Source organism: Artemia franciscana, chromosome 16, assembly GCF_032884065.1.
Source record: "Artemia franciscana chromosome 16, ASM3288406v1, whole genome shotgun sequence".
Lineage (NCBI taxonomy): Eukaryota > Metazoa > Arthropoda > Branchiopoda > Anostraca > Artemiidae > Artemia > Artemia franciscana.
Window position 1 is genome coordinate 30219741 of NC_088878.1, and position 13312 is coordinate 30233052.

General features: G+C 35.9%; 1 protein-coding gene and 1 long non-coding RNA gene across 2 annotated transcripts in view; one reads left to right on the forward strand and one right to left on the reverse strand.

Moving 5' to 3' along the window:
* Window positions 1-1485, forward strand: part of LOC136037332 (AP-1 complex subunit sigma-2-like) — a 45533-nt gene extending 44048 nt beyond the window's left edge. The window contains exon 5 of the mRNA XM_065720003.1: window positions 1257-1485. Coding sequence (XP_065576075.1) covers window positions 1257-1301 — 45 coding nt within the window. The 3' untranslated portion in view covers window positions 1302-1485. The remainder of the gene's footprint in view (window positions 1-1256) is intronic.
* Window positions 1-13312, reverse strand: part of LOC136037333 (uncharacterized) — a 58985-nt gene that overhangs the window by 13295 nt on the left and 32378 nt on the right. Inside the window, exon 2 of the long non-coding RNA XR_010619916.1 lies at window positions 11255-11392. This is a non-coding gene — a long non-coding RNA (uncharacterized LOC136037333). The remainder of the gene's footprint in view (window positions 1-11254; window positions 11393-13312) is intronic.

Below are 13312 nucleotides of genomic sequence, written 5' to 3' on the forward strand. Positions count from 1 at the left end.
TGTGCGATGAGGTACGCTTGCGTTTCCCCACAGAACGCAATGTGCAGCAGTTTTCTCAGTTCTTTCCAGTCATTTTGACTATGAAGCAAGGCGCATGGGTCCTGCGGATAAACACATGAAGACGCAATGAGGTATGCTTGCGCTTTGCCATAGAACGCATTATGCAGCAATTTTATGCAGCTTTCTCCATTAATCTTGACTATGCAGCAAGACGTATAGGTCTTGCAGATAAACGCACGAATATGCGACGAGATACGCTTGCGTTTCACCATAGAACGCAATATGCAGCTGTATGTGAGTGTTATGGAAAACAGAAAATTAACAACTGGGCCGTTTATCTTATGATACTGGTGTTGGAAGTGAAAACACAATATTTAAACAAGTCAGCTTGTGGTGTTCAACACATTAAATCTTAGATTAAAAGGACTTGATATCGAGGCCATCAAAAACACGGTATCCGACTGTTACCTCTTAAAAAGGAACCTATTACACAATTATTAAATAATGCCCTTTTCTCTGATATTGTAGCCCGAAGTATTTGCTACAGCCCCCTGGTGGATGCTGGAGTTATTCAGGGTGTAATGACAGCCACAGGTCTATTGTATTGGTTTTGAATATGCATTATATTTTCCAATAGGTGAACTACATCTATAAATTATTTAAGCATTTAACATTGTGTTACACTAAATATTGTATTAACTTACAACATTGATACGATATTACATTAAGCTTTTGCACATTTCGTCATATTTTTTTTTGCTACTTACTACTAAGGATTTGTACTAGGGCTGCTATATTCCAACCCGGGGATGCATCTGTTTCTTCTCCAAAACATCAAATAGGTATAGTAACGGTGCAACACGGGAATTAGATTTTTAAACATGCTTTTTTCTGTAGATATAGTCCTCGAGCTAAAGTTAAATGTGTGGGATAGGAGGGTGTGGGGAGGCTGGTGCCAAGGACCCGCTCTAGGGAATTTTCATTACAAAAAATGCACATGAAAAATTTTGCTTCATTGGACTTAGGGCAATGGGTAAAATATTGACTCCAAGCTTTAATCATTGTATTTCATATTTCCTGATTACACAGACCAAATTTAATAAAAACGTTCGAAAACAATTTGACAAAGCGAGACAGAGGATAAATGACAGAAACCAAAGAGTTTGAGTGAAATAAACGAAAAAAACTTTCTTGGAGAAATATTTTGGGGTAACACTCTTCATAGAACCATTCTTATATGTCAATTCACTTTTTAGGAGGAAACGCCTCAAGGACTCTTCGATGACCATGGCCTTGGTTAACCCTGGTTGAAATAGAAACTATCCCTCCGAACAGTGTTGTCATTTATGCTCTCTTGTGTGACTTGCATATTTTTTTTGAATTTTAATCATAACCTTTCCCAAATCAAATAATTTTGATTTATTATTTGCTTGCCCGTTTCTTTGACTGAAATATAAAATTTAAATAAATCTGTTAGTATGTCAAGTTTTCGTATTGTTTCTATTTGAATTTATAAGAAATCATATTACAGGCTTTCATTTAACGAGAATGGCAATATCTAGGCTGGGAACATTTTAATTCTAGAGAACATTTCGAATCACCAAAAGCATTAAAATAAAGTGTTTTTTTCCCCTTGAACCGTTTTAGGTCTATTCAATATTCATACCTGAAAACCAAGATTTTTGAAGATTTTTGTTTTGTCTATTTCAAAATCATTTTTAGGGCAGCACCACGTTTTCGGTAATGCCGCAACGATGAACTGTGAAATGGTACCTGTGGACTGTTTATGCCAAAGTTATGGATCATTTTATTTCCACATGGATCATATTTTTATGGCGCTTGGTACTAATCAAGTGACATATAGCGGTCGCAAATTTTGTCGGTCTGTCTGTCTGTCGTTCTGTCCTGGTTTTGCTACTTTAGGCACTTCCAGGTAAGCTAGGACGGTGAAATTTGACAGGCGTATCAGGGACCGGACCATATTAAATTAGAAATAGTCGTTTTTCCGATTTGACCAATCTGGGGGGGGGGGAGTGGTTGGCTGGTTAATTCGGAAAAAATAGAAAAAATGAAGTATTTTTAACTTACGAACGGGTGATGGTATCTTAATGAAATTTGGTGTTTGGAAGGATATAGTGTCTCAAAGCTCTTTTTTTAAATCATATCCAGATCCGGTGACATTGGGGGAGTTGGAGGGGGGAACCTAAAATCTTGGAAAACGCTTAGATTGGAGGGATCGAGATGAAACTTGGTGGGAAAATGAGCAGAAGTCCTAGATACGTGATTGAAATAACCGGAACGGATCTGATCTGTTTGGAGGAGTTAGGGGGGGCGAGGGTTAATTCTGAAAAATTAGAAAAAATGAGGTATTTTTAACTTACGAAGGAGTGATTGGATGTAACTTTAAATCCCGATCGGAGCCAGAGTCATTAAGGGGGGAGTTGGAGGAACCGGAAATCTTGTAAAACACTTGAAGCGGAGAGATCAGGATGAAACTTGGTGGGAAGAATAAAAACAAGTCCAAGATATGTGACTGACATAACCGGAATGGATCCGCTCTGGATCCGGTGACATATTGGGGAGTTGGGGGGGGGACCTAAAATCTTAGAAAACGCTTAGAGTGGAAGGATCTGGATGAAACTTGGTGAGAAAAATAAGCAGAAGTAATAGATAAGTGATTGACATAACCGGAACGGATCCGCTCTATTTGGGGGAGTTGGGGGGGGGGTATGTAAATTCAAAAAATTAGAAAAAATGAGGTATTTTTAACTTACGAAGGAGTTATCATATCTTAATGAAATTTCATATTTAGAAGGATCTCGTAACTCAGATCTCTCATTTCAAATCCCGACCGAGGTAAAATTCTAGTTAATTGACTTCTTGCTATCTCGGAAAGGGTTTAGGTTAAGAAAATGAAACTTTCAGGGAGAAATCTACAGACTAAAGTATATCCCGGGAAGGTATTTTGAAACAACTACTTCCACTCCTTCTCCTCTAGAGGGCCTTGACCTCTGATGACCTTTACAAATATGGGTGTTATAAAAGTGAAACCTTGCAAAGTAGATCTTATGTTTAATTGAAGTACAACAAAATTGTTTTCAGCTTCATAACTTTGCTCAATTCCATTTTATAAGGTTTTAAAGATATGCAAATACATTTCCTAAATTTAGAAAAAAAAAATATTGATATGGCTCAAAATTCTACTCAAATAACAGGAATTGCATTTTCAGAACTAAAGGCAGAGAAAAAGCAACACGTAACTGAAAATTAAGGTAAAAGGTTGTTTTGTCAAAATTTCAATAGGTATAGACCTGTCATTTATTCAAATTTCACGGCTCTCTTGAGGGAGAAGGAGTGGAGGTGGGTACTTTAAAATACCTTCCCGGGACATACCTTAGCCTGTAGATCCACCCCTGAAAGTTTCATTTTCCTAACCTAAACCCTTTCCAAGATAGCAAGAAGTCAATTGACTAGAATTTTACCCCCGGTCGGATCTAGCGTCATTGGGGGGGGGGGGGACCGGAAATCTTGAAAAACACTTAAAGCGGAGAGATTAGGATGAAACTTGGTGGGAGGAATAAAAACATGTCCAAGATACGTGACTGACATAACTGGACTGGATTCGCCCTCTTTGGTAGAGTTTGAGGGGGGGGGGCGAGAGGGAGAATTTGAAAAAATAGAAAAAATGAGGTATTTGTAACTTACGAACGGGTGATCAGATCTTATTGAAATTTGATATTTAGAAGGATCTTGTGCTTTAAAGCTCTTATTTTAAATCCCGACCAGATCCGGTGACATTGGGGGGAGCTGGAGGGGGGAACCGGAATTCTTTGGAGAACGTGAAAATTGAGGTATCTTTATCTTACGAATGGGTGATCGGATCTTAATGAAACTTGATATATAGAAGGATCTTATGTCTCAGATGTTCCATTGTCAATTCGAATTGGATCCGAGGACATTTGGGGTTGAAGGGGGAAACATAAATCTTGGAAAACGCTTAGAGTGGAGAGATCGGGATGAAACTTGGTGGGGAGAATAAGCACAAGTTATAGATACGTGATTGGTATAATTGGAATGTATTTGTTCACTTTGGAGGAGATGGGGGGGTTGGTTTGGAAAAATTCAAAAAATTAAGGAATTTGTAACTTAAGAACGGGTGACCGGATCTTAATGAAATTTGATATTTAGAGGGAACTTATGTCTCAGAGCTCTTATTTCAAATCCCGACCAGATCTGTTGACATTGGGGGGAGTTGGAAGGGGAAACCAGAAATCTTAGAAAACGCTTAGAGTAGAAAAATCGGGATGAAACTTGGTGGGTAGAATAGGCATATGTCGTAGATACGTGATTGACGTAACCGTACCGGATCCACTCTCTTTGGGGGAGTTAGGGGATGGGGTTCAGTGCTTTGGCGAGTTTGGTGCTTTTGGACGTGCTAGGACGATGGAAATTCGTAGGCGTTTTCCGGGAGCTGCACAAATTGACTTGATAAAGTCTTTTTCCCCGATTAGACCATCTGGGGGCTGCACGGAGAGGAATAATTGAAAAAAAATGAGGTATTTTAACTTACGAGTGGGTGATCGGATCTGAATGAATTTTGATATTTAGAAGAACATCTTGACTCAGAGCTCTCATTTTAAATCGCGACCTGCATTAAGTCTCCGATTTCCCTTTTAAATCAATCTATTGATTCTTAGAATTTTGCTAGAGCTCATACCATATGAGCTCTTGGCTCGTCCAACCTCGTCAGAAGCGCCATATGAGCTCTTAGCTCCTGTTTTGTTTTATTAAATTTTTTATCAAACAGTTCGTGGTAACGACTTGTAGTAAGGAGCGACCCGGCTCAATAGTAACCGAAACTCTAAAAAATGGAATTTTGATACCAATAGTTACATCAAAAGAATTGCATTTTAATGCTGATTTTAAATATATAAGTTTCATCAAGATCAGTTTTACCCATCAAAAGTTACGAGCCTGAGAAAATATGCCTCATTTTAGAAAATAGGAGGAAACACCCCCTAAAAGTCATACAATCTTAACGAAAATCACACCATTAGATTCAGCGTATCAGAGAACCTTATTGTAGAAGTTTCAAGCTCCTATCTACAAAAATGTGGAATTTCGCATTTTTTGCCAGAAGACAAATCACGGATGCGTGTTTATTCGTTTGTTTTTTTTTGTTTTTTTTCCCAAGGGTGATCGTATCGACTGAGTGGTCCTAGAATGTCGCAAGAGGGCTCATTCTAATGGTAATTAAAAGTTCTAGTGCCCTTTTTAAGTGACCAAAAAAATTGGAGGGCACCTAGGCCCCCTGCCACGCTCATTTTTCCCCAAAGTCACCGGATCAAAATTCTGAGATAGCCGTTTTATTTGCCATAGTCGAAAAACCTATTAACTATGTGTTTGGGGATGACTTACTCCCCCGCAGTCCCCGTGGGAGGGGCTGCGAGTTACAAACTTTGACCTGTGTTTACATATAGTAATGGTTACTGGGAAGTGTACAGACGTTTTCAGGGGGATTTTTTTTTGTTTAGTGGGGAGAGTTGAGGGGGGGAGGGTTTCTAGCATTATTTGAAAAAATAAATATGAAAAGTTTTTTCTACTGAAAGTAAGGAGCTGCATTAAAACAAAACAAACAAAAATTATTACGCATATGAGGGGTTTACCTCCTCGTTATACCTCACTCTTTACGCTAAAGTATTTTTAGTAATTTCAACTATTTATTCTACGGCATTTGTGATTCAGAGATCATTCTTAAGGAATTGGGACAAAATCTAAGCTTTAGTGTAAAGAGCGAGGTATCGACAAGGGTTGAACCCCCTCATATACGCAATAAAAACATACGAATGCAGAAGTTCGTTACGTAAGTTAATTCGTAAGTTATGTATATTTTTTACCAATGAAAACGTTTGTAAAAAATTAAAAGTTCTAGTTGCTTTTTTAAGTAATCAAAAACTTGGAGGGCAACTAGGCCTCCTCCCTCGCTTCGTTTTTCTCAAAATCTTCCGATTAATTGCAATTAATTAATATCCAAATTTCGTTTTAATTATTTATATGCGGAGAGCCAAAATCAAAACATGCATTAATTCAAAAACGTCCAGAAATTAAATTAAAAAACAATTTTTTTTTAAATGAATGTAAGGAGCAACATTAAAACTTAAAATGAACAGAAATTGCTCTTATATGAAAGGGGCTTTTCCTCCTCAACGCCCCGCTCTTTACGCTAAAGTTTCTTACTGTTATAAAAATAGAGTTAAGAGAAACAGTCAAACTTTAGCGTAAAGAGCGAGGCGTTAAGGAGAAAAAGCCCCTTTCATATACGGAGTAATTTCTGTTCGTTTTAATTTTAATGTTGCTCCTTGCTTTCATTTAATAAAACTTGTTTTTTTGGTTTAATAAAGAAGAAAGAACGTAATTTTTTAGCAATGTCTTATAAGCATTTCTTTGCGCTGGAGGGCTGAAAAAACCTTCAGTGAAGTGACTTTCTCCGGAACGATTGTAATTTAAGATAAACTGTTCACAAAATAGAACATTTGGATCCATTTAGAATGCTTCAAATGTATTCTTAGTGTGAAAACTTTTTTGAAAAAAAAATTGCAAAAATTCAGATTTTTGTACAAATAGACTTACTAAACGCCTTTTCAATGTTCATTGTTTTTTAATAAAAACACATTAAAATTTATAAAAATATGCCTATCTGGGTCAATTTAGCCATTTTCAGAAGTTTTTAACAGTAAAAAACGAAGAGAAAAATTCCAAATTTTCAAAACTGAATATTTTATCCATTTAGAGTTTCTCAAAGGCTTTTGAGTTTTCATAAGCATTGTTCGAAAACACATTAAAATTTGGAAGATTATGGGACCACCTAGAATTATTAAAAAAAAAAGATATATAACTTTTACAAGTTAAAAAACATTAAAATTAGGAAATAGCGTGAATTAATCTTAATTAATTCATTACATTTATTATAATTTATTATAATTATAGCATAACTTAATGCTATCCCGGCGGTACAGCATAAATTGAATCTTAATTAGTTAGATAAAACGTAAATATGGAAACTACATAAAATATGGAAACTACAACAAGAAGACAAAATAAAGGATAAGTTGCTGTTTTATACACACTAGTTCTAAACTGTTTGAGTGTGAAAAAGTTACCAAAAAAATACATGATAACTTGAAACAACACCGACATCACAATCTATTTGTATTTTTTAATAGTATTTTTGGTATTCAAATGAGAAAAAATCCTAATATTTTGACCCAAAGGAGATCTCCTTTTTTTTTTTTTTTTTTGCTTTGGCCTAAGCTCCTATTAGGATTTTTAGATCCTTGTTACTTCTTTGCTCACGAAAAATTTGAAATATGAAATTTAGGGTAGTCAAAATATGGTCTAAAGGTAAAATCTGAAAAACTCTAAAAGTTTTTTAACTGAATCCAGATAGCGTATGTGATTGTATGGATGAGTAGGGCCAAGGCCTCATTCAAGTACTGATCTATATTAGTTACTAATGTTCGAAACCAGTCTTCCTTTTCTCCTTCTGTCTTTTTTTTTGTGTGCGTGTGTTTGTGCTGTTGCATTGGTGATTTCTTTTTTCATTATATCAACCACAAATCCTAGTTGTAGTGTTTTAAGCTGTTAACCTTGAATATTAGTAAAACAGAGTTCCGAGTTCCAAGCGAACTATTTTGTCTGACTGCAGAGTTGTTACCTCTAATGACTACATCTTTTATTGATAAATTAAATAAAAAAAAAACAAGTTTTCTTTAACTGCAAGTAAGGAGCGACACTAAAACTTAAAACGAACAGAAATTATTCCGTATATGAAGGGTTTGTCCCCTCCGCAATGCCTCACTCTTTACGTTAAAGTTTGACTCTTTCTCACAACTTTACTTTCTAAAACAATAAAAAAAAATAATCAAACAGTTTGTGGTAACAGTTCGTTACCACGAACTGTTTGATTAGAAACACTGACAAAAAAACAGGAATATTTTTAATTCATTCCCAATTTTTAGTAAAATAGATTCCGACTCCCGAGTGTACTGTAAGTGGTAAGTCCTCCTCCAAAGTCTAAATTTCAAGGAACTTCCTCCTCTCAGGTAAATAATACAAATGATTCAGAAAAACAGGTTTGTATAGTTGGTGAGTTACAATTGTTGGCTGCGGCTCCTAGAATCACAGCATTTTTAAACCTACTCCTAAATTTTGACAAACCAGACTCTGACTCCTGAAGGAACTCCTGAACTCTAACTCCGCCTCCAAAGCCTAATTTCTAGAGGACTTCCTCCTCTTTGGTAAGTAATACCAACAAAAAAATAATAGGATTGTAGAGCTGGTAAGTTGCAGAACAATGGTTTTAACTCCTAGAATCATATTATTTTTAGCTTTCGCCTAAGTTTTAACAAAGAAGACTTTGACTCCAGAATGTACGAGAACAAACTCTTGAAGTAACTCCGCTTCCAAAGCCTAAATTCCAGAGGACTTGCTCCTCTTTGGTGAATAATACCAAAAAAAAATAGAATTATAGATCTGGTAAGTTGCAGTACAATGGTTATAACTCCTAGAATCATATTATTTTTAGCTTTCGCCTAAGTTTTAACAAAGAAGACTTTGACTCCAGAATGTACGAGAACAAACTCTTGAAGTAACTCCGCTTCCAAAGCCTAAATTCCAGAGGACTTGCTCCTCTTTGGTGAATAATACCAAAAAAAATAGAATTATAGATCTGGTAAGTTGCAGTACAATGGTTATAACTCCTAGAATCATACTATTTTTTGCTTTCGCCTAACTTTTAACAAAGAAGATTTCGACTCCAGAATGTACGAGAACAATCTCTTGAAGTAATTCCGCCTCCAAAGCCTAAATTCCAGAGGACTTGCTCCTCTTTGGTGAATAATACAAAAAAAAAAAAATAAATAGAATTATAGATCTGGTAAGTTGCAGTACAATGGTTATAACTCCTAGAATCATACTATTTTTTGCTTTCGCCTAACTTTTAACAAAGAAGATTTCGACTCCAGAATGTACGAGAAAAATCTCTTGAAGTAATTCCGCCTCCAAAGCCTAAATTCCAGAGGACTTCCTCCTCTTTAGTAAATAATACCAACAAAAAAAAAAAATATAGAATTGTATTTCTGGTAAGTTGCAGAACAATGGTTATAACTCCTAGAATGATATTATTTATAGCTTTCTCCTAACTTTTAACAAAGCAGATTTCGACTCCAAAATGTACGAGAACTAATTCCTGAAGTAACTTCCCCTCCAAAGCCTAAATTTCAGAGGACTTCCTTATTTTTGGTAAGTAATACCAACTATAAAAACAAATTTTCGAGTTGGTAAGTTACAGAACATTTATTGTAAAAAAAAGGTAAAGGTAAAGGATACGGCATTAGACTTTACAGTCCCTACCGGCGGTGCTGATTTCCGTTTCTTGGCCCTTCAGCCAGGAAGTGCAATGGAGGGTTGGGGGCCAGCTCACAGAGTCACGCTACTGACCCCCGTCCCAAACTGGAGAATCGGATATACTGGGGTTCGAACCCGCGTCCTCTCAAACAAAGGATCCCGAATCCAGCGCACCAATCCTGTGACTCCTAAAATCGTATTATTTTTAACTTGCTCCTAATATTAACAAAGCAGACTCTTGATTCCTGTGTGTACTAAATGGAATTTGCCTTAAGAGCTGGGATTTTAATTGACTAACCCCTTTGGTGGTAAAAGGTACTACTGATTCGGAAAACAGAAATGTAGAATCGGTAACTTTCAAATATCAACTGCTGCTCTTAGAATAGCAATATTTCTTACTCAATCATAATATTAACAAAACAAACTCGGTTTCCTATGTGTACTATGTGACAAGTTTGCCTCCGAAGCATAAGTTTTGAACTATCTTGAGCTGCACCTGACAGCGCAGCAAATCGGGTATTGGTCAGTGAAATTTTGAAAGGAGCAGCCTCAAAGCGTCCAATGAGGATGGATGGAGCTTTAGTAAGTAATCCTAACATAAGCCAAACTACCTCCGATTCTTAAATGTACTAAGTGGTAAATTTGGTTCCAATTCCTAAGTTTAAACTAAATCAATCCATTGGTGGTAAATTGGTACCACCATTCTAGGAAACCAGGACTGTAGAGTTGGTAAGTTACAAATATTAACTCTTATAATATTATTATTGCTAACTTCCACTTCAAAATAATATACAAAACAATAACAAAACAGACTCCGAAGTCCTAAGTACGACTTAAAAAGCTAAATTTACATTGGTCGAGCTATTTAGCAGTAAATATAATATAATATTATATATAATGTATATATATATATATATATAAAATAAATAAAATATGATATATTACAAATATATATATATATATATATAATATATATATATATATATATATATATATATATATATATATATATATATATATATATATATATATATATATATATATATATATATATATATATATATATATATATATATATATATAGTATAAAATGAGATGTGTAGGAATAAACTCAAAATTTTGGTATTGCTAACTCTCCTTCTTCAATATTAACAGAAAACACTCCAATTATTAAGTGCATTTAGTGGTAAGTCCGTCTCCAACGCAGAAAAGAAAGACCGACTGCTTCAACGATAAATTGGTACCACTAAATCAGAGAACCAGGAATGAAGTGTTGGTAAATTATTATTATTACCGTTATTGGCTGTCACAATTAGAATTGTATGATTTCCAACCCTCACTCCCTAATATTAAAAGAACAGACTCCAGCTTCTAAATGCACGAAGTGGTAGGTTCAACTTGTGGTAGGTATAAACAAAACAGGCTCCAACCCCTAAGTTAGACTCTTAGTCTTTTATTTTTTTTATACACCGATTCTTTTAGTGGTAAGTTGATGCTGGTGCTAAAGCTATGCAGAAAAAGCGCCCAGGGATTACGTCATTATGTTCTCTCTCAATATGTTGTTTCATGTTTAATTAGTAAAGGGTAAACAGTCTTTTCAAACAGTCCACAAAAAGTCGTTTTAAGGACTATTTGTCCATAAAAGGAAACACATACCGTTTTTGGCCGCAAGTACGCACAGTCATTTAAGCTCATAGAATAGTACTTATAAACTTATTCTGCCTTGAACGCAGTTACCCCAAAACCTTTGTAACTTGGTACAAAGTTTAGAAACTGACATAAACAAAATTGTTGCGGCAAGGACCATCTTCTAGACTTAACAACACTGGAGGCAACCAGGGAAACATACCCAAGAACCTGACCACCAGTTAAACTCAGGCTGTCACATTTCCAGAGAAAATGTAGGTTCTCTTTCTGGTGAAGTTGTAAGATTCAATGGCAGGAACCGAACCTGGGTCGTAACATTCATGCCGTGATGTTTCAGTCACTAAAAGAAAGGTTTGTTGATAGAGGTATTTCACAACCAAAACATATATGCAAAAAAAAAGATCGTGTGGATATTAAAGTTGAGACAGTCCAGTGTCGATATAGCCTACGGTTAATATCAGAACGAGTAGGAGCTTAAATGCAATTTTTCACACATTGATTTAGTTGACACAATGGCTCTGGAAAAAAACACAACTAAAATGCTTCACAGTGAAGCATCGGGTAGCTCAAAGCTACCCGAGTGAACTCGGGTAGCTTTGAGTGAGATTTTTTTGCGAGCGCAACGGAGACGTCTTCCTCGAGCAGTACACAAAATGATACCAGACGTAAGAAAAGGACTGAAAATCATCTATAATGATTTTTTAGTAAGACAGAAAATTAGCCAGCGCTAATTTGGGCTAACCAAAATTATTTAGCCAATCATTCTTCTTCTTTGCCTAACAAAATGGAATTGAAGAAAAGAAGCACAAATAAGTTATTATTAATAATAAAGAAAGATTGCCAATTGCAGACTATCAAACAGTTAGTGGGAACGAACTGAAAGTAAGGAGCGACCTTGCTTAATAGTAACCGAAACTCTAAAAAATAGAATTTTGATACCAATAGGTGCATCAAAAGAATCATATTTTTATGCTAATTTTAAATATATAAGTTTCATCAAGTTTAGTCTTACCCATCAAAAGTTACGAACATGAAAAATTTTTCCTTATTTTCGTAAAAAGGGGGAAACGCCCCCTAAAAGTAATATAATCTTATAAAAACTGACACCATCAGATCTAGCGTATCTAAGAACCATACTGTAGAGGTTTCAAGCTCCTATCTGGACAATGTGGAATATTTGTATTTTTTACCGGAAGAAAGGTCGTGGATGCGTGTTTATTTGTTTTTTTTTCCTATGGGTGGTCGTATCGAGCCAGTGGTCATAGAATTTCGGAAAAGGGCTCATTCAAACGGAAATTGAAGGTTCTTTTAGTGACCAAAAAAATTGGAGGGCAACTAGGCCCCATCTCAGGCTCATTTTTTTCCAAAGTCACCAGATCAAAATTTTGAGCTAGCCATTTTGTTCAGCATAGTTGAAAAATGTAACGACTATGTCTTTGAATTACGTGGGAGGAACTTTCCATGGATGAATTTTTCAAGGGGAAAGAGAATTTTTTTGTTCTAATTCCTTAAGAATGACCGCTGAATAACTTTAGCGTAAAGAGCGAGGCATTGACGAGGGGGCGAACCCCCTCATATACGTAATAATTTCTGTTCGTTTTGTTTTAATGCTGCTCCTTACTTTCAGTTGAAAAAACTAGTTTTTTTAATTTAATTTCTGATCGTTTTTAAGTAATCCTGGGAAATCTGGTGCCTTTTTCATGGAAAAGTCTCCATGAAAATATCCGCCGTGGAAAGATCCTCCCACGTGACTTTATCCCCCACCCCAACCAGAAAAATCTCCCCGAAAACATCTGTGTACTCATTAGTAAACAATACTATATGTAAACAATGGGTAAATTTCACAACTTGCAACCCTTCCCCAGGGGACTGGGGGGATTAAGTCATCCTCAGAGACTTATTAGATTTTTTGACTACGATGAATAAAATGGTCATCTCAAAATTTTGATCGGGTGATTTTGGGGGGAAAATGAGCGTGGGAGGGGGCCTAGCTGACCTCCATATTTTCTCATTTAAAAAGGGCACTAGAACTTTTAGTTTCCTTTTGAATGAGCCCTCTCACGATATTGTGGGACCAGTGGGTCGATACGATCACCCCTGGGGAAAAACGAACAAAAAAACAACAACAACAAATAAACACGCATCTGAGATCTTTCTTCCTGGCAGAAAAATAGAGAATTCCATATTTTTGCATATAGTAGTTTGGAACATCTGTAGTAGGATTTTCTGATACGCTGAATCCGATGGTGTGATTTTCATT